This window comes from Talpa europaea (genome assembly GCF_964194135.1).
Source record: "Talpa europaea genome assembly, chromosome: 14".
Classification (NCBI taxonomy): Eukaryota; Metazoa; Chordata; class Mammalia; order Eulipotyphla; family Talpidae; genus Talpa; species Talpa europaea.
In genome coordinates, this window is record NC_140082.1 from 18,616,368 (window position 1) to 18,638,493 (window position 22,126).

General features: G+C 41.0%; 1 protein-coding gene across 1 annotated transcript in view; it reads right to left on the reverse strand.

The window, feature by feature from the left end:
- Nucleotides 1-22,126, reverse strand: part of GRK3 (G protein-coupled receptor kinase 3) — a gene marked incomplete at its 5' end in the record, with an annotated part of 123,346 nt that overhangs the window by 9,958 nt on the left and 91,262 nt on the right. Inside the window, 7 exons of the mRNA XM_084254151.1 lie at nucleotides 457-523; nucleotides 2,902-3,002; nucleotides 4,026-4,092; nucleotides 10,962-11,069; nucleotides 15,494-15,588; nucleotides 18,091-18,221; nucleotides 19,657-19,735. Coding sequence (XP_084110277.1) covers nucleotides 457-523; nucleotides 2,902-3,002; nucleotides 4,026-4,092; nucleotides 10,962-11,069; nucleotides 15,494-15,588; nucleotides 18,091-18,221; nucleotides 19,657-19,735 — 648 coding nt within the window. The remainder of the gene's footprint in view (nucleotides 1-456; nucleotides 524-2,901; nucleotides 3,003-4,025; nucleotides 4,093-10,961; nucleotides 11,070-15,493; nucleotides 15,589-18,090; nucleotides 18,222-19,656; nucleotides 19,736-22,126) is intronic.

Sequence of the window (22,126 nt, forward strand, 5' to 3'; positions counted from 1 at the left end):
CTTTTCATAACACTAATTTGGGGCTTTTTGCTGTACCAAGGAGAGTACTTAAAAATCTTTAAATAAAAATGCAATATGCTGTTATCCAATCATGGTAATTCTTAAACTATGTGGTAGTGAGCTAGAAAGTGTATGTGAATTTATGACACGTTTCTCATATGTTTTTATACAGCTCCTTATAAAAATACTTGTATGTTGAGATAAGAAGATAAACTAAAACTCAAAAAGTTTCAACTACACAGACATTTGCATTAGCTAGATAACAGCTCCACTTCACCATTTTTGAATTTATGGAGAAGATATTTCTAAACTTTTTCCAAAAGTATGGAAAAACTTGGACAGAACAGCAAGAAGAGCCCTGTGGTCAGGGTCCCGAAGACAGAACCAGGAAGCCATCAGTGAGTAGAGGGACAGAGAGCACCAGGCTCTGGTACCAGTGGGGCCCAGAGGGAGTACCTTTTGCAAGTAGACCTGTTGCCAGTCAATGCCTTTGAAAAAGCTGTGCTCTTTCACTTCCTGTGTGCTGTTCAAGAAAGAGACATAACAGTGGTAAGATGCATCTGGAAATCTAAGAAACCGTTTATAAAATTTTTTTCCTATTAAGAACACAGAGGAACTACTTCCAGTTCTGGAAGAAAGCAAGTAAATATACTTCTTTCAAAGCAACATAGGAAATATTGCATCCTGAATCTAGGAATACTATCCTATAAATAATTTACTTGGGATGTTTGTTCCAGTTTAAGACAAACGTCTCCCCCTACCCCCACGTATTTCAGTCCTGTAATCATGAGAACAAATTTAAGTGAGAATTAAACCAGAGATTTTACATATGAAAGAACAAATGTGGACAAATCATGCAAGATAAAAAGGTAGAAATATGAAGCACCTAACATGTACCTGATGCACATACACATGCTATACTTTCTCCCCCTATAGCCAATCCCCAAACACCTGCAGCTATTATTCTAATGGGAAAAAAACATCTGAAAGGGTCTACTTTAAGAAATTAAAGTTGTTAACTTAAAAAGTAATCAGTTAAAGGGTTTAAGTTATTGGAAAGTATAACAATAAATCAAATCAAAGACACAGCTAGTAACAAGGCCAGGGGCAGAGAAGACCAATCTGGAAATCCCAATACCCAATTAACAGGAGTTGTAAGAGTTAACCATCAAAATGGAGGAGAGGAAATGTCAAGGAAATAAAAGAAGGACGTTCCCCAAGCTGAAGAGCATGAGCCTTCTGTGTGAAAGGGACCCCAATGTGCCTTCCATGAGTCCCATGACCAATACCAAATGTTCGCATGAGCAAAGCAATAGCTTCAAAGGTGGGGGTTGGGGGGCGGGAGTCAGTATCAATTCAAAGTTCTGTATTCAGTCAAAATAGTGATGGAGTTTGAGGACAGCAGGAAGACATGTTGGAAATAGAGGAAAATAGCACATTTGCCTCCATACTTCCTCTCTCAAAGAGTTACTTGGGAAGGAACATGTTCTAGCTAACATGTGGAAGACCCAGAAACAAGAGTGCATGAGACCAAGTAACTGATAGATTTAAACCTGGAGAGTAAGAAAGGGAAGAGCCGATGGGATAGTGCTGATTAGCATACACAGAGCACTCAGCTCTCACTGGGAAGGTAGGTTGAGTTCCTCATAAGGGAAAAATCAGGAGAAAATTAAAGTCCACAAGTATTAAATTATTTTTGATAGGTATTTTAAAATTTATATCTCTATGCAAATATAGATATGCAAACACACACACATTTCCTATGTAAATATAACTAACTTAAGGTTTATTAGCAGGCCATGCAGAGACTGCTTAATGAACATTTGTATTGCCCTATAGTGTAAATACTACTAATTCATTTATGACCTGTGAAATCTGCCTATATGCAAAACACAAAGATAGATTATGACTGCAGAATAGGGAGTAAACAGTCTCAACTTGACAATATAAAAATGAAAATTAACCAGGACAAAAACGAGGCAGACAATGAAAGACAGGAGTGCCCAAACTCTCACTATTTATAAAATAGGGACTCAACAAATACAGTTTATATTTGGTGGAACAAGGCACAACTGGGTAAATACATAATTTAAAGCTACAAAGGTTAAGTAAAAGAGGAACCAAAACCAGTGTTTCAAGTCTTTTGATGGGTGGTAGAAAGGGAAGATACAGAAAGAGTAGTAAGTGGGCTAAATATACATCTGTACAGCAGGAACAGGTGATTTCCCAAAATAATAATTAAGGAAATATAGACATAAGCACATTATTCAGCTATACACATGTACATAGGTGTAATGCTTATACTAAAATATATCACTCTACAAAACACACACACGGATAGGACATATGTGACAAACATATATATAACAGAGGTGAAGATTGTTTCTTATTGAAAGCAAGCCTAGGACTGGGAAGAAGAGCATTATGTAAGAAAGAAATAGGGGAAAGATGTGTATTCAGTCTTTTTCTGTAAATTCTCCATAGATTGCTGTTTGAGGGATTTTTGTTATTGTCATTTGGTGGCTTTGGCAGGAGGGCAGGGGATAGAAAGCAAGCATAAGATAGATAGTCAGGTATACGAGAGAGAAAATATGTGGGGACCTGGTCAGAATAGTAAACTGTCATAATCACAGTGTACTGAGTGTAGCCATGGGACAATGAAATGTCAGAATTCATTTCCATCACCTACACGAGTGACTTTTACAGTTAAAAAGTTAGGGACTCCTTCAACTTATTAACTACAAAAACGTTTTGGGTGTCATACATATTTCCCACGTGATTTTTCTCTCCCCCTAAATCTACACGAAAGATCTTCAAGTACTAGGAATGATTTTCTGATGTACTGAAAAGAAACCTTTTGCTCCCCAGGTAAAGATGCTGAGAGGGGAAACAGCCGCCTACCCGCCGCCTCGGCAGCCTAGCCGCTGACTGACGTCTCGCTGGAGCAGGCTCTCCAAAAGGGACTTGAGTTCAGGGGAGAAGGTGTCCGGGAGCTCCACGTTCTAGGGGGTGAAAAATGCATGTTTTCAAAAATGCATGCCTGGAAATGGTGCCCTCACAGCCAACCACATTAAAAGGCCATTCCTAAGATAAGTGGAGTGTTAAAAACTGCAGATTCATTACGGATTGATATTTACTCCAAAGAAACATAAAAGAGGTCACTAAACATTTTTTTGAAAGCTCTTCTTTTATTTGTTCAAACTAACCAGTGCTATAGATGCAAACAGCTCCAACAACTCTCCCAGGACTGCTTCAGAATGAACCTATCAGACTTGATTGTTGTTAGAATGTAGTTATTTCTTCACACTAATAAATTAAAAAAAAAACCAAGACCTAGACTTTACTCTCTCTCTCTCTCTCTCTCTCTCTCTCTCTCTCTCTCTCTCTCTCTCTCTCTCTCTCATACACACACACACACACACACACACACACACACACACACACACACGGAGCAATATATATACATAAAGAGCAACACATACAATTACTGAGCTTCATCTTCTGGATACAAACGTAGTCTCTCTTCATAAAAAACATCACAGTTTGAGGACACGTCATGTTTGCCTCTTTCGCCAGCACCAAGTCTGTCTCATCTGAATCTTTCCCTTTCATGAGAAACATGGGTTCTCTTGCCCGTTGTCTGTGGCACTGTTTAATCGTTCAGGATAAAGTCCTCTGGCAGAGCTTTTAGTTTGTCAGCAGTATCTCTTCTTTGATTTAAACATTTTCAAACCCAATCAAAGGCCAGATCAGAAGACTCAAAAGCCTTCCTCATTTTTCTACATCTCAGTAATTTTTCCTTTTTTATTTAATTTCTTTAGTTTTGTTTTTGATTTTCTATGACTTTTTTCTTATTAGCAAATCTTGATTTTTGCCTTAGCAACTATTTCCACTCATTTTTCTTTTGACATTCTTCTAGTAATGGTACCATCCACTTATTTTAAGAGAGCAAATTTTCACATGGGCTATAACAAAATGAAACATGAAATTACATTATGAATAAAATTAGCTTTTAATCTCCTTACCACGGTGAGTGTCATTCGGTCTATTTCATGCTTATCTTTGGTTTTATGTTGTCTGAAAGGGCTGTGACTGTAGAAACAAAGGACACTGTGTTAGAATATGCTATCAGATAAGTTAGCACACAGCACTGACTGATATTTGTGTGAAATACTGTGTTCTGAAACTGTTCATTCAAAATTATGGGAATTCAAAAGCCATAAAGCATTTATCACTTCCACAGAAAAAATGATGCTCAGGCACATTAAGTCCTGAAAGAGCAAGGCTTACATCTTACTTGAACTGCTTAATCTTCACTTCAGTGAAATCATGGCACTAAATGCACTTTAATAAACATATGCTGTGGGTATTTTAAAATATCATTAGAAAAAATAATTAGCCAACAAGTTATTATGGAAATGAAAGCAATTTACATAACATCTGACAATTAGTGTTTGAGATAATAATAACTTTCACACAATTTATTTTCTTTTTAGTGAAATGAAAACTGATCCCTCCAGCCAACACAGAACTATAGTCAAATCAAAACATGACCAAGACAGGCAGGTCCCGCCCTGGCAGAAGCCAGCCATTCGGAGTATCCCACCCATTCATTCCTTTGATGATAAGAGAAACTGACCATGTGCTGCCACCAGACCCCTCCAGTGCCGAGACCTATTCACTCATGTTTTGCGGACAGAGACCCCAGACTTCAGAGTCAGGAAACCTGCATTCAGATTGTGCCATGGCTATTTACTGGCTGTGCCAGTCACACACACTTCAGTGTCAGTTTCTTCATCTGCAAAATGGGCATAATGCCACACACTTCACAGACATGGTGAAGAGAACCACCTAAATAATGTATCCATGCTGGAGCCGAGACAGCAGACTACATCAGGTGTCCAACACAATGATCATTTTTACAGAAATTAATAAAGACAAGTCTTACTTTATAAAATCAATATCCAATTTACAAACTACATAAAAGAGTTATTTTTACTCTACCATGTTTTTAAAAATCTAGAGAAGCTGGCTTTTAAAGGAAATCTCACTATTAGAATAGAATACTAAACATACAAATGTAACCATCTCCTTTATTTATTTGAAAATTAAAGAAGGGATAGATATGCTTAAATTTTCCTACAGTTAAGACACAGCTATAATGACTAGTCCTATAGCTTTATTTATAAGGCATACATAACATCTGAGGAAATATGTGTAAAATATTTTAAAGTTAACTGTATAAAATGGATTAGAATATTGAACTAATTAATCAATGAGATTTAGAAAAAGGAATAAATTCCATTTATCCTTGCACTCACTGCTCCTGATCAGGTCATCCCACTGAATTAGTTAAGTGTTGCATTGAATCACCTCCCAAAGAAATTACTACAGTTCAGAGTATTTATTATCTTAAATACTTTAATTTTCATTTTGTACAAGAGAGGGCACTCTAACACTTTATTTTCTTTCTTGTGCAAGGAAATACAAAACAATCTCCATCTATTTAAAGCCTTAATTTGTAAAATAATCTAAACAAGTGAATTAGTATTAAGCAAACATACTCTAATCATCAAAAGAGACTTTGACTGAAAATATTCTTTTCACCTTGATTGTTTCCAAGGAGGAGAATGTAAAATAACTGCAAATAAGACATAACAACAAAAATTATCTATGTATTATTTATAAGATATAATTTTAAAAAACATATCCTACTGGTATGCAAAAGGTAGAGATAGTAATGTGTTCATGGCTCAAGAGAAAAAGAATGAAAATTTCTTAAATCTTACTAGGTGCTTGGCTCTTGGCTGTTCCCACCTCAAAAAGTTCCTTAACATATAAAATAGGATCATCTGAAGATCTCCCTGTGTTTGGCAAATCCTCCTGATTTGGTTCCTGTGCACAAAGCTGGAGGACCCCATTCCTGCTCTTGACCCCCGTGGGCTTGCCTGCATCTGACACCGGAAGGAAAGGGCTGTGCCCTGACACTTGGAGAGAAGGGCCGCTGTGTTCTGACAGAAGAGCTCTGTACTGAATTTAAAAAGTCTTTCATGAGACCAGAGGGAGACTTGCAGGGGGCCTGGAGTTAAAAGTTAGTGGTGCCAAAAACATTTCCAGCACATGGGCACTATCACTACAAATCCCATTATATAAATATAGCTATTGCATGTCCCACCCAGTGAGCAATTAACGGAAATGCTTTTCAGCTATTCAATTCTATGCTGTAGTGTTGAGAAAGTTGGTCTTTCAAGTTAAAGTCTTGATGCACATCTGTTTCCAATGTAGTCTTGATTATTCTTTGTCAACAAAACCAAAGATTCTGTTTCTATTTTGGAAAATGTTAAAGAAAACCTACGATAGTAATGATCTCCATTCTGAGTGAGGCACGTGGTGCTCACAGATCCTGCGTGATCACAGCTGCTCCCCGAAGCAGCCGCTTTAAATAGGAGACAGCGACAGGCCTGTCAACAGCTTACAATACAAGCCAAGTCCTCCCAGCAGCACAGGCACCATTCTGGCTGCATCAGGAACGCGATGGGAACACAGTTCACATGTACCGTGCTGTGGTCAAGTGTGACTTTTGAACTATAGACAGAGTGGGAAGGCTGTGAATTTCCCTCAAAGGATTTGGGAGATTGTTCAAGATATGCCAAATGGGGGGGGGGTAGCACATACACAAAACATAAAAACACACGTATACACGTCCCCACACACACACCCCACATTAAACCTATCACATTCACAGTGAAAAATGAGTTCAAAAGCAATACGTTTATAATTACAACAGATTAAAAACTCCTACATCAAGAATTAACTCTAGAATACCAAAAATGCACGTTACATCAAATATGCATTTTGAACCTAAGCCAATAGCTGTCAAAATATTTATAAACATTCCTGTTTTCCCCCACATGGAACAAACTCAGTAACTTGAGATGGGGCTCTACTTTCCCAATCAACATCCAGGCTCTCTCTTCATGTCTGATGCCTCCAGAGACAGACAAATCGGTGGTGACAAGTTTAAGATCAAGGCTATTATCTCCTCAATTCTTTTCCTTGACAGACATCTAAAATCTAGATTGAAAGCCATGACAGCAATTCCACACATTTTAGCATGGACATGTCCTCATGCACAGGTGCTCTTAGGTATCTGACAAAGTCATGTGAAATGGAAGGAGTGATCAGCACCCACACATATGGCCTGGTCTGGTGCTGTGAATCCAGGGAAGTGAGCTATGTTCTGAAGCCCTGACAACTTCTTCACACTAATTCCTTTTCCAATGTGTAGCTTATTATTCTAGGGATGAAGACAAACTAGGAGTATAGGGAAGTGGGTGCAGAAGCAATGGGTCATAATGGGTCAATGGGTGCAAAAGCAATGGGTCATACTGGTCAGTGCAAGAAGTATTCAATAACAGAAAATGAAAGCAACAAAGACCTCTGGTGACCACTACTTGTCCTCCCTGCATGATGTGGGAGTGAGGGGAAGAGACTAATGCAGAGCAAAGTCTCTCAACCTCAGCACTGCTGACTTCCGGGCCAGGAGGCTCCTTGTTGGGACAGCAAAGGCGGTCCTGTGTATTACAGGCTGTTTGTCTCTGGTCTCTCTCTCTGTTGAATCCCCTAGGAGCCCCACCCCAAGGTGTGACAACCAAAATGTCTCTTGGCATTGCTAAGCATGTCCCAGGGTTGAGTAAAAGTGAACTGCTAGGCAGTGGCTGGCACGGCATCTGGTTCATTCTGCAGGGACTGACACTGTGGCTGCCCCATGAGAGCATCAGGACAGAGGGGACAGGCCATGCCCCAGACTACCCACGGAGTCCTGCACTTCCTCCTCACCCCTGCTCTACTCACTTTGGTTTCTTAAAACCCTCTTATCTGAGATTTAAAAAAAAAAAAAACAGCTGCTCAGGGCTCCCCACTATGTGGCACATGAAAACCATACAAGATACTTCTAAGCCTATTTTTGAGGTTTTCCCACAGGCAACCTTGTGTGAAGCAGAACAGGTGCCTTTGTCTCTTGCTTAAGGTTGAAGGCAAGAAGGCTCCAAAGCAAGGCCAATCTCCAGAGGGACCAATCATGGCTCCGGAAGGGCCCTCAATAAGCATCAGTTTAATCTGAACCACTCACATTCTATGATAGAGTTTGATAATGCTATCACCCACCTACCAATTACCTTGAACTGAAACCACCACCGTCTTTACCAGTCTTTAATTTCCTTCACATCCAAGCACCCATCAAAAACAGCCCCAAACCAAAAATCAGTGTAGCTTTACCAATTCAAACCTTCTAATATCAAGTCATTTGCCTCCTTTCTGGTCCCATGAGGGTGCCCAGTGTCCAATGCCTTTTGCCTGACCCCACCCTTCCAGCTCCACGCTGCTGCCAGAATCCCCTCACTGAAAACAGCCCACAGTGACCCTCCTTTGCTTAAAAGCCACCAGTCTCAGGGAACTCCAAAATAAAGCCCCAACTCCAGGGGGTTGCCCCAGTCTGGACCCCACCTTCTCGAACTTCTCTTTTAAAACACCCTCTGCCTCTTGATAGACGCTGACCCATCACCCACAGGTACTTCTTCATTCTGCCTCTCCCCAAGAGCAAACATATTTATTCCGCACCCCCATCTTCGATGGCCATCTGCTCTGCCTTCAAAGCCTGCATCCCACACCCTGTCCAACAGGAAGTGGGAGCTGCTCTGCCAGCACGGGTGACCCCGTGGCTCTGCTCCCTGGCACACTGCTGTCACATCAGTCAGCAGAGTCCTCTGACCCATAATCAACTCTATGCTTATCTGTCTCCTCTCCTGCCACTTCCTGAAGGCCTGCCCATGGCTTCCTCCCTCCCTCCATCTCCCCTTCCCTTGCTTCCACCATCAAGCCCAGTCTCCAGCATATTGTAGCTACTCAATAAATGCTTAGCAAATTTGATTTAAATCATTAAGTCAAAAAAAGTTCCCCGCTCTTGGATTTAAGTCCCATCTTCTTTCCTGAAAATGACTTCTGAACAAGTAACAAAAAGAATAGCCTAAGATCTTCATCTTAGCAAGTAATTGAGATTCCTCTAATCCTGTTTACTACACACTAGATTCTATTTCAGGTTCAGCAAAGATGGTGAACAGGCACTGATGGGGCCTTGCTATCTTTCAGACACAACACTCCTTCACTGTCACCCTGGAATCTTTTTTCTCCTTAAAATGCCTACCCTGGAACTACACAGCATGAATATGCAATGCCATCGAGGAGACGGCCTCCGAGAGCAGAGTCAGTCCTTACAGTTCTGATCCTGGACACGACTCCTCAGATCTTTCCTTGTAAGACATGGCTTTTCACTCGTCCACCCCTCTCCTCATTCTGTCTTGTTCTCATGTTCACTGCCAGTGGCCAGTCTCCTCTCACCAGGATCCACACTGAGGCCTGAATAAGGACTTCATAGTGGAATTCACACCTTGTGCAGAGTTCACGATCAAACAAACCTTCAGACTTTTTAAAAACTAGGGTTATGCCAGACTGTTCCTAGTCTATACACAATTTCATTTTTGTGTTTAAAAGAACGCTAATTTCAGCATGTTTACAAATAAATGTACATTTTAAAAATGGATTCACTTTGGGGTCGTCTTTTTTTTAATGCATGGACATTATTATAAACAGAATAATAAGATTAAAGTAAATACAAGGCTTTGTAAACTATGTTTTACTACTGATTGTCGAATCTTCAGCTAAATGCAGTCATCATTTTAGCTGCTTTATCATCACAAAATCCTGTCAGTGCGGGTTCTACATCTCCAATCCCATCTCCAGCGGAGATCCACACCCTGGCAAGACTCTCCTGTTCATGCAGCAGGCAGTGCCCCCCTGGTAGACAGCATCTCCTGCGGGAAGTGTGTTTTTCTGGTGTGCTTTGCAGAAACTCTCTAATTCGGTCAGCTAGTCTGATGACATAAATTAAAGCCATCCAGACTCCACAAATACAATAATTCGATTTGGAACTAACAGGACCTGACTTTCTAAGCAATAATATAATTTTACTTCCCAAGTGAATATGGTGAGCAGAGAACAACTGGATTATGAGAGTCCTGGGGAAGCAGCGAGGGGCTTGGAATCTAGTTTGGGAGGAGATGGAACCCAGCTCCTTCTCAGACTGCCCTAAATGTAATGAGAAGAAGCCCCAGCACTCAGTGAGGCTTCCAATGGGTCAGTGAATGGTTTAGCAAACTGCCAGGCCTGTGCTTACAGGAGAACTGTTAGAGGGAGAATCTTGAATTGGAAACCTTAATGTGAAGTGCGTTGTGAGTGAAAAATAATCAAAAACATCTTCAAAATTTAAGATTGCTATTAAAAATGAACACAAATTCTTTAAATTAATGGAGATATTAACCTAACTGTTAAGTATTCAATATGAGAACATATTTTGAGAGTGCTTCTACTCTATAATCTTTCCACTCTATTTCATCAACTTTAGTAGTTTAGAATTAAGGGTCAAATACAACAAAAAATAAGTAAAAACACAAAATTATATAATTTCATTTTTGTGTTTAAAAACACTAATTTCAACATTTTTACAAATAAATGTTCACTTAAAATAGATTCTTTTTTTTTTAAGCCATTCCAATGTTTGACACTCATAAAACAATTCTAGTGAAAAAAGATGCCCTATCATATTCAATTACCCACAATTTAAAATAACAATGCCCCAAATAAAGCTTGTTAATGGAAATGTTTCAAAGCAGTCTTATTTTAGGTGTAAGCATGTTGGAAAATTGCTACATGGCATGAATCAAAAATATCAAGCCATAAGCTTTAGTCTATAAACAAACTCCCATCTTTATAAGACAGACAGTGGGTGTGGTTCAAAGATCACTGTACAATCTAAAACAGGACTAGGTCAGTCATGCCTAGATATTCTTGATTTTGGTCCAAGCACATGCCATGATGACAGGACTGAAAGGATGGACTCCACTCACCCTCTCAGCAGCTTGAAAAGCATGCAGCCCAGGGAGAACCAGTCGGCACTGCTGTCATAGGCCGTCCCCTTCTGCAGCACCTCTGGAGCCATGTACCCATGGGTGCCACTAGGGAGAGAAAGTGTACAGCAGTTATCAGAGCGGACCCACCTGATGACAGTGTCACAGGGTCGGGGGCCATCCATCAAGTAGCAGCAGCTGAAAACAAGAGAGGGCACAAGGGTGCTTTCACATGCACACCACTCCCGGAACACCCAAAGGGGAAGCCACCTTTTCTGTCTCCCTTAGCATGTGAATTAATACAAATAAATCACTGTAAGAATTAAGCATGAAGAATGCAAGCTCCATAGTCTAGATTCTACTCCATAGTAGAATCTGAATCTCATTAGTTCTTCTCTACCACAGCTTTGAAGAACTAAAGATGCCTGCCTGGTGTAAAGCTCTTAAATCTCTTACGAACTGATGCTTGGGGAGGCTTGGGAGGCAAGGGAAGCAAGAGGGGTCCAGGGTGGAAGACGGATAATCCTATGGGCCTTGAAGGGAGGGAAAACCACTCTGGCAGCGCTCCACCCTCCTGTGATGAGGACCTGCCAAGGGTCCTTGGCAGGCCCCATCCTTACATAGTGAGTGACAGCCCCCGAGGGGGCAAAGAAGAATTGGGAATATAACTGACAATTACCTGAGATGGAGAAATAGTGAATCATTTTAAAATTTGCTGACAGGTCAAAAGGACTCAGCTAAGTGATATAAAGACATCTACAGGAAGCTCAGACAACTCAGGTGGGAAGACAACCACTTTACACGTCATTTGTTCTCATGCAGCTTCTCTGCCTGTCCACCCGCCTGGGTGATCTGAGTGCACACTTTCATCTTGAAGAGAGAGGTGACTGTGGGCAGCCAGAAAGACACTGCCTTGAAAGGACCCTGCAAAAGTCACCATCTTTCTTGCCCCGCCAAGATCTACTGCCTTCACTGATTTTCTTCACTGATAAATGGGTACAGCGCCTTTAACAGTTGACTCGATCCCCCAGGGTTGCTGTGCAGAGATTGTGCACATGGAATGGGCTCAGAATAGAGCTGACACAAGAGGAACTCAATCCATGTTAGGGATTATAATCTTTATTTTCAATTTAGTATAATCATTTTTAACTGGATCATGCTCAGAAATAGTGAGAATCTGCTCAGAGACATGACCCGGGGTCATTAATGGTCCTGGATCAGCCCGGGCACAGTGCCCTCCGTCTAAGAGACCTGTGGCCAAAGAGTTTTAATAAAACAGTGAATATGGTGCTAGTCACCCTGAAAGGTCCAGCACTGGGAAAAGTGTCACCATCGAGAAGCCAGAGCTTGACAGGTGCGGTCATCAGGACACGCGAGAGCACAGAGACTACTATGAGGGGTCAACAGAACACTGTCTGTGCGGATTTCACTTGAGAAAAGGAAAGCCTTGGTGGTGACCTTACCACCTTTGTTTCTCAGGATCAAAACCCAGTTCTGGTAAGGGAAGATATCAGTGAAGACAAATACATTCAGTTAAAACAGATCAGGCCTCGGGCTCCTACAGGACACAGCAGAACCCCACCCACCCACACTGTGGTTTTCCGATTCTGCCTACGCAGCAGCTACTAGTGCTTCCTGACGGCTCCCACTGAAGACCTGCACTACTATTAATATGAAAGAACACTGGAGCGTTTTGAGACACTGTGACATGAGACACAGCTTTGTGTTCTTAGACGAAATAAGCTGGTACTTAAATTAGTCACTGACAACATGTTCAACTCCCAAAGTTGTCGTTTGATTTCTCATGGCTACTACACGGTTAACTTTTAGTTTATAAAAATTTGTGATTCTATGACTAAATGGACTAAGTCTTAGCTCAGATCAGGAGCCTCAACTACGAGGCTACTTTGTAAATGGGTCAGCTAGATGAATTCCAAGGACGACGTCCATGGCTTTGAAAGAAGCTGAGAAGCCAGGCTCAGATTGAAATTCTGGCCAAAAATCCTTAACATTTTAAGCCTTGGACAGTTTGGCCTCACACCATAAAAGCATAGGCTTTGGAGTCAGACAGACCTGGGATTGCATTATAGCCACATGATGCACCAGGTATGTGGCCTTGTTTATTAAGTTATTTAATTTCTTTGAACCTTGGTTTCCATACCATAAAAAGTAGGTGATTGAACTATCAGCTGTGATGAGGAAGCATTCACAGCACCAGACTCACATGCCAGGGGAAGCTGACACTTGACGGATGATAGAATGAGTGCTGGTTGCTTCCTGAATGGTTCCCTGGGGCTGCCTGTTCCAGGATGTCAGGGATTCTTTCTGTCTTGGTCATCTCTGGCACTTGGCACACAGCTGACGTTAGGTAAATACTTGCTTAATTAGTTGACTTAACCCTCACAACTATCACAAAAAGTAAATATCACTGTTATCTCCATTTTATAGAGGAGAAAAGTGAGACTAGCACAACTTGGAAGGAAGATTCAAACCCAGATCTGCTGACTCAGAGGCTTTGTTCCTCACTACAACATACTTTCTTTACTTAAAAATATAGTACCTCATCATGCATCTATCTTTTTAAAGTAGTGTCTCACATCACCACTAAAACATGGAAACCAACTACCCCAATCCTACCTCTTTAACAGATGCTGTTCAAATATTGTTATTTCCAGGTTCTGCAAGTGAACAGCCCACTTTCAGGGCGGAGGTGTGAATTACAGCAAGGGGGCTGGGACCCATAAGGAAATAAACAACCCAAATATCCAAAAGTTAATTCCTTTGGAAGATTAACTCTTATGAGCTGTTGGATTCATATTCAGCTGTGACCACACTAAATTGAAGAAATTAGCATGCCAAATAGCTTTGGCATTAAAAATTCAAATGACTCTCTTACAAAACATCTGATGAACTCCCTGAGAGAAGCTTATACAAACCACAGGTTCAGGCCTAATAACTGCAAAGTGCTGGCAAAATGCTAATGCTTTTATCACCATATCCCAGATTCTGTAGAGAAACATATTTACAGAAATGGTGCTACTGACTATTATCATTTGATCAGAGCTTTAAGAGGCAGTTCTGATTTAATGCAGCCCTTCATAACGCACTGCATTTAGAATCACGTTACTTCTAGTCCCACAGAAAAGAAAGATCTGCAGCTTATTTTCTGCATGGATGCATGCAATGAGACTCCTGAGAGTTTCCTCTAGAACATTCAACACAGAGATGAATGTTAGCTCAAGATGCACAATTTACATTCTTTTAAAAATACAACTTTAGGGCCTCCCTGGTGGTGCAAGGGGTTAAACACAGCACTGTGAAGCTATCCACAGCCTCTGAAGCATGAGATCAATCCCTGGGGAGCCAGGAAGACACCCACATGGTGTAGCAGACCTCTCCTGTTTCGCCCGCTGCTCCCCTCAGCAGTGTATTTCAGTAGATCTGCCTGTTCTGTTCCCCACTCTGTCTCTGGTGAATCTTCTCACCCCATGCACCTCTGGCCTATAACCCAGTTCTTGTATGCATAAATAAATAAATCTTTAAAAAGATTTATCTTTAAAAGAGTCAGTGCTGACAAAGAAACATTTAAAAAAAAAAAAGAAGCAAAAATCACCTGCTTTTCCACAAACTTCACACATGTCCATACTCTCCACCCAAATAAACTGATGCCAAAGAAAACTGAAACAAAAACCAGTACATATTCCATTCTGCTTCTTCTGAGCACTGAGACAGCTGCTTTCGCCTCAGCTGCCTCAGGGTCACAGCAGCTGTAGCCAGGGCCACCAGGCACTGAGCAAGCTTGAGGGCCAGGAGCACCTCAGGTGTGCTGAGGGCCAGGGTTCGTCAGGGAGCCTCCTCCCAGTGGCCAACTAGAGGACTGATGTGATATTCAAATCTAACTATGTGACCTGCACTGAGAGCCTGAATGGCAAAGAGATGATTTTTCTTCTTAATTAAGTGTGTGTGTGTGGGGGGGGGGGGGGGAGATGCCTCTTCTCTTCAGGAAAGAAAAGGCATTTTGAAAAAGAAGGAAAAAGCAGATGGAGAGAAACCTGATATATGGGGCCTTCTCTGGAGTTTCTGTAGCCGCCTTCCACCTTCGGGGGCACACGGGTGTTTTCCTGTGTCCTTATGGCACCTTGAAGGGATTGATTATTGCTTCTACTTGATAGATAAAGACACCGAGAGTCAAAGAAGTAAACTGACTGACTTCAAGTCACCCAGCCCCTTGCTGCAGGAGGACCCACCCACCACCCTAGCCTGAGCAGTTGAGTCATGCCCAGCCAAGGGGGTTCACCAGCTCCAGAAGGACCATGGTCATGCAAGGAACACCTCAGGGTGCTATAATTTTCTCTCCCACCACCCAGGGGAATTCCCACCAGCGAATTCCCCTGACCTGCCATTCTCACATATTGAGAATCACTGCTGGCAAGAAAAAGGAGGGGGGAAAGAAATGACCCAATAGGCTCTGAAGGGATAAACAAACCTCGATAGAGAAATGATAGTAGAGTTAGAGTCGATGCACTACTCACACACTTGCATGCGGCTTCTTTTTGGAAAAATCACAGGCCAGACCGAGATCTGATATCCTAACGTGCCCGTGTTCGTCCAAGAGGATATTCGCAGGCTAAAAGAGAGAGAGATGGTTTTCAAGCCCTCAAAAAGTCATGGGGCTTTTTGAGAACTCCTAAAACTGTTAACGTCACATTTTTCGTGTTAACTTCAGCAGGAAGGTGAGCACCACAGGAGTAAAGCATTCTGCTCATTAGCAAATAAAACACAGGACAAGCAACATGGGAGGGTTATGACCACAGCTCATCAGAGTTAAAAGCATTTCCTTTTCCCTGTAAGATCTATGATGCAGATGTAGGTGCTCATGGTTTATGTGAGCCAGAGGACTTCTGAGAATGAGACCACAAAGCACAAAACAGAGAGGGCTCTTGCTCAATGTGTAAGTACTGACCTAAGAAATCTCAATATTCCACTGGTGCCACACTAATCCCGGTAAATGTCTTTTCTGGTTATTTGTACATAATCAACACAGGGCCCAAGCAAATGACCAAATCAGATTTGACCACAACTCTGATGAAATGCATCCATTAAGATTAGATTTGGTCAGCATAATCATGGAAAACAAAGCTCCTCTCCCTAATATACACCAAATTATTGTCATCTTAATAATATTTTTCTGCTGAAGATCAACTATTGTTTTGCTTGAAATAAAACTAATGGCATGCTATTACAAAATTGAAGCATGAATAATCATGAGTAACTAGAATTAAGTTTGAATAGAAATTAAATAATACCATTGCCTATTAAATAGCTTAAAAAACAAAAATACAGCACAAAAATGATTAGAAGCTAGTTACAGATTTATATTAAAATGCATACAATAGAATATCATGGGCCTTCAGCAGGCACTTTCTTCTTCAAAACTTGCACAAGGAAATAAAAAGTCATGTGCCACCCAGTGTCTAATTATTTCTAATTCAATGAAAATACACGTTTTTCTTTACGCTCTTATGACAACTAAAAGAACAATTCTTTAACCTTGAAGAAAGTTTTTAGATTCACAAGGTATTTCTTGAGAAAATGTATATTTCCCTAAGTGAAATAAAATACTATAGATTGTTAGGAGATAATCTTATAAAGCTGGGCCTCCCCGGTGGCGCAGCAGTTGAGCGCTGGGTTGCGAAGCTGCCTGCAGCCTCTGCAGTGCTGGTCGATCCCCGGCTGCTCCTCGACCACCAGAGGAGGGTCCCGCATGGCGCGCAGACATCTCCTGCCGCCCGCTGCTCCCCTCAGCAGTGTACTTCGGTCCTTCTGCCTGCTCTGCTCCCCGCTCTGGCTCTGGTGAATTCTCTCACCCTCCTGCGCTTCTGACTGTACCCAGTGCTTGTATAAATAAATAAATTAACAAATCTTTAAAAAAAAAAGAATTAAAAAAAAATCTTATAAAGCTAATCAAAACATACTAGTCTTTAGAGAGAGGAACATCACCTGCACATTTCACTTGGTTGTTTGCAGTGATTCAAGAAGGAATCTGAGGAGGGAGGCAAACATACCCTCCTGAAGCTTCCTCATCCTATTGGGAAGTTGTCAGCCTGTCATTTTCCTTCTCATTATGAGATCTGCATGATCATTCTCTAATCTGTCAAGGTTTCCTTTATCTCCGTCCCTGCCCCATATGGGTGGCTAGATGAGTGCCACTTCAGATATATTAAGCAAGCTCCCAGCTCACTCAATTCAGAGTTGGGGTTTGGGTGCCAGGATCTAGAGCAGAAAAGCTCGGAAGAGTCTTAGTTCATTTTTTCTGGCCCAGTGAGATTTTAAGGACAAGAACAGAAGCCCAGGCAGTCAAGGGGCCATGTAGCGCAGGGATCTGAAAATCTATGAGTGAGTTTTAAGGCAATCTCCAAACAGCATGGAGCTCTGAGAGAGGGGGGCATAGTGTGCAGGGGAACAGCAGTGCCGCCCCGTCACACTGGCCTTGCCTCAGGGGAGTTCTAACTTGGCCATTCTCTCTTGGTTCACCCATGACTAAGCCTTGTGAGATCAGCATTTTTTTTTTTTTTTTTTTTTTTTTTGCTTGTGGTCTTTGTACCTCTGCAGTTCTAACACAGCCATGCATTAAGAGGTTTATTTGGGTAGATGGCCTGCAGTGGATTTCCCCAGAAAGGGGGTACTTCTCTTTGGACAGAAGCTAGAAGGCAGGAAACCTTGTGTGGTGTCACCATGAGCACCTCCAGCTGCCATTGAATAATAAATTTGACATGGTGGTGACCAAAAAAAAAAAAAAAGAAGAAAGACAAACAACTATAAAATGGGCAACACCCAAAACTTGCTCCCCTGCTCTTTGTTAATTAACTAGCTAAAGTGAAGTGGTGAGTGTGCATGGAGTGGGCCCTACAGAGGCACGCGGGGACAGTGGCGACTTGGTTGGACAGGCATTCCTGTGACAGAGTTCAGAGTCTGGAGGAGCTGACTTGACATACAGGAGCTGACTTGGTCAGGGCTGGGGAGAGGACAAGGACAGGACACTCTGCAGAGCAGGGCACACCTGGAGGCCCAGCACCACAGACCCCACCCCGCAGGTGCAGGAAATATGGCATCTGTCCACCAACCTTACCTTCAAGTCTCTGTAAACAACAAAGCGATTGTGCATGTGCTCCAGTCCCAGAATGATCTCAGTGGCATAAAACCGCATCTCCTTCTCGGAAAACACCCCGTGTTGTGAAAGGTGATAGTGCAAATCACCCCCTTTAAGTCAAAAACACAGAATTTTATTCAAAGTGTGTTAATTTAAAGGACACAAATCTCTGTCATTCTAGAAAGGCAGGACACAGTAGAAAAAGGCAAACTGTGCTTCTGCTTTGCTAAATATCTTTTATTTCTCTCATTTGATAAAGCACTTAAAAATTATAAAGAAAATATAAATACTGAGAAGATGTAAATGAAGCAATGGCCAGAATGACATAAACAAAGCCACTGCTGGAGGCTGTCAGCACAGGGAGGGATTAGCTAATCTCCTCGGCCCACTAAAGTCCTGTCTAATAACTGAAACAATCTAGGTAGCAATGCTAACAAACAAATAAATGCAAGTACAGTGGTAAAATGCAGGGGGGTATTTGGTATCCCCAGTAAAATTCTTTCAACTTTGCTACATGTTTGAAATTTTTCGTTAAGAAGTGTTGGAAAAAGGAAATAACCGTATTATAAAATTAGGGGTAAAGAGAAAGCCACCAGTAGGGCGAGAGGGTATTTTTATAAATTATAAGGGAAAAGCTTATGTTGAGTTATTGAACTATCTTCCTTTTCGCACTCATGTGATCGAGAGAGATCGAGATTTAAAAGATTTCTAGCATCCCAGAAGCCTTCCTGACATCCTTTCCAGTTAGCATCTCAGCTCCTGGTTTTGCCTAAGCAAAGAGGACTGTTTTCTGACCTCTTACCAATAATGGGTTTGCCTGTTCTGACAGTCATAAATAGAACCACTTAGAATATATGCTGCTGCGTCTGGCTTCCTTTGTTCATTATTATGTCTATGAAATTTCTTAATGTTGTTGGATAGATGTATTTTAAATCAAACACTCAAAACATAATAAAACTTCAAATGAATTTCAAAACCAACTAGGTATTTCATTCATTGAATTTTTTCTTTTTTTAATCCAGTTCCTGTTACTAAAAATATTACAACTACATAGCATGTCACTTTTTACTACTGGAAAACAATTTTCCTACTTAAATATTTTTCAGTATTTTCAGGGTCATCACTCATCGATTTACAAGGCACAGAACACTGGGCTAAAATCTATACTGGCCCAAAGTTAATTCTTCAAAGTCGAATTTTAAATACACTCTTTCTTTGACTTATATTCTTCTAAGCATCTCATTCCTAAAAGTTGAGGGTCAGGAAACAAGCTAATTAAAGATGTAGGCCAGCTGCATTCCAGAAAATCAAGTTTCACTGTAAGCATTTTGCAAAAATCTTTTCTAGAAAATGCAACTTCCTGGGGAGAGACTGGAAAGGAGGGTCAAAAGGAAACTGCATTCAATATTTTAAAATGAATTTTAACTGATAATTAACAAGCATTCTGAAAGCCCCCAACTGCCCATCGGCCTTGATGAAAGCATGCTAACATTAACACCACAGCCAAGTCTCCCAGGGTATTCAGACTTCCCATGATTTGTTTACCATTCATCAGATCCAGGATGAAGCAGAGTTTATCTGGAGTATGGAAGGCATAGGTCATACAGACAATGAAAGGACAATCCTAGAGTGGAAAAACAAAAGTTAACAAGAAAAGCAAGAGTCATCCTGAACAGCACATCCTCCACTGAACACCATCTATGGATTTTTTTCCACGCCCCCACCCTGAGCGCTGAGTACAGAAACATGCGTGGTGACTTCAACAGTCAGAATAAATGGATCAGGTTACATGAAAACACAGAGGGCTGCAACATTGACAAATGGAGTAGATGAACTCAAAGGTCTCTCATTGAGATTCAACTGGCAACATCTTCAAAAAATTCAGATTCTACAGAAAAATTACTGCCTTGCTAGTCTTTTTGTTGGCCTACATTTTGGTTCAATTTGTCAAATATCTATTTCAATCTCTGATTCTAGAGTGGAAAGAACCATATTATAGGCGGAAATGTCATCTGCATTACTGTCTTGAACTGAGAATACAGTTAGCTTTTGAAAGAAGAAATATACACCATGGTCAGGGATTAAATAAGTGCATTTAACCAAAAAGATGTCAATTTTCTGCATGGTAGGCTATAGTATAGATTCTCTGCAATCTTAGTTAAAATGAAAATTGACAAGCAGATTCTAAAATGTATAGTGCATATAAACAGCCAAGAAAAGTTCAGATATTCTTGAAGAAAAGCAAAGCTGGAAAACTTAAAAGTGCCAGACATTGATTTATTATAAAGCAACAGTAATTCAGACAGTGTATGGCTCAGAAGCAGACAAATAGAAAATAGAACAGAACAGAGAATCCTGATATAGATCCACACACAAGAGGTCATTTGATTTGTTATAGACAACAAGGCAGGGGTAAAGGATGATATCAGTCACTTGTGGTGATGAGCAATGGGATTTCTATACAAAAAAATATGAAATTGACCTCTATCTACCTCACATCATAGATTAAAGTCAACTCCAGCTAGACAGAGATTTAAACATGAAAGGTAAAGCATTGGGAGAAAACAAAAGAGAATATCTTCATGATATTTAGGGTAATTAAAAATTTCTTAAACAGGTCACAAAATATACTAACAACAAAAATATTTTTTTAAAGATTTATTTATTTATGCATCCAAGAGCTGGGGTACAGGCCAGTGGTATGGGAGGTGAGAGGATTCACCAGAGACAGAGTGGGGAACAGAACAGGCAGATTGACTGAAGTACACTGCTGAGAGGAGCAGAGGGCGAGTCAGGAGAGGCCTATTGCACCATGTGGGTAGCTCCCTGGCTGGCCGGGGATCGAACTCATGCTGCAGAGGCTGCAGACTGTTTCATAGGTTGTGTCTTAACCCCTGTGCCAACAGGGAGGCCCACCACAAAAACATTGATAAACTAGACTAAAATAAGATTAAGAACTGTTCTCTAGAAGAGACCATTGAGAGGGTAAAAAGTTAAGACACAGGATGGGAGAAAATATTTGCAATGCATGAACACGCGCAGGAGTTACATTTACAGAGTACAAAAAGAACTCTAATAATTCAATAAAGAAAAAGGCAAACAATCCAAAATACCCAGAAAACAAGAAGGATAATTAAGTGGAACACTTCAGATGAGAGGTACCAAATGGCTCATAAGCCTAGCCCATGATCAGAGATGCAAATTAAAGTCACAATGTGTCATTACCAAAACCTACAAGAATGGTAAAAATTAAAAAGACTGAAAAAAAACCCAAAAGTTGGAAAGGTATGGAGTAAATGGGACTTCCACATATGGCACTTCCACCAGCTATTTGATGGTACCTGATAACCCTAAAGCCCAGCTTTCCACTCCGGGATCCAATCCTCACAGCAGTCTGTACTTACATGCACCAAGAGAAGCCACGAGGATGCTCCTCACAGCACTAATCAAAACAGCCCAGACCAGAAAATAAGCCAAATGTCTATCAACAGTAGAATGAGTCCATAAATTGTTGATTTACACATGGAATACCACAGAGGAGGGGTCAGCAAGCTTTTTCTACAAAGGTCTTGACAGTGAATATTTTAGGCTTTGCAGGCCCCATACATTCTCTGTCATATGTTCTTCTTTGCTTATTTTCTTTACAATCTCTTAGAAGTACATAAACCACTCTTAGTTCATGGCCTGTACATAGAAAGATCACAAGCCAGATTTAGTGCATGGGCCTCCCATAGCTTGGGACCTGTGTTTAGTTCAGAATGCCCTCATGCTATGTGCAAACCCACAGGTGAGTCTACAAGCAACCCTGGATGAGAGCAGCCACACACCAATGAGAAAACTTAACACTGTTCAAACACAGGCACAGCTAGAAACCAATAAGAATTTCAAGTGATGATGGAAAAGTGATGCTATTTATCACAGTGTTATGAATTATTTGATACTTCCTTCTTAAATTGTCAGTAAATTTCAAGAATCATGTGACTGAAATTTGAGAAAATTACCAGTAGATGGTGGA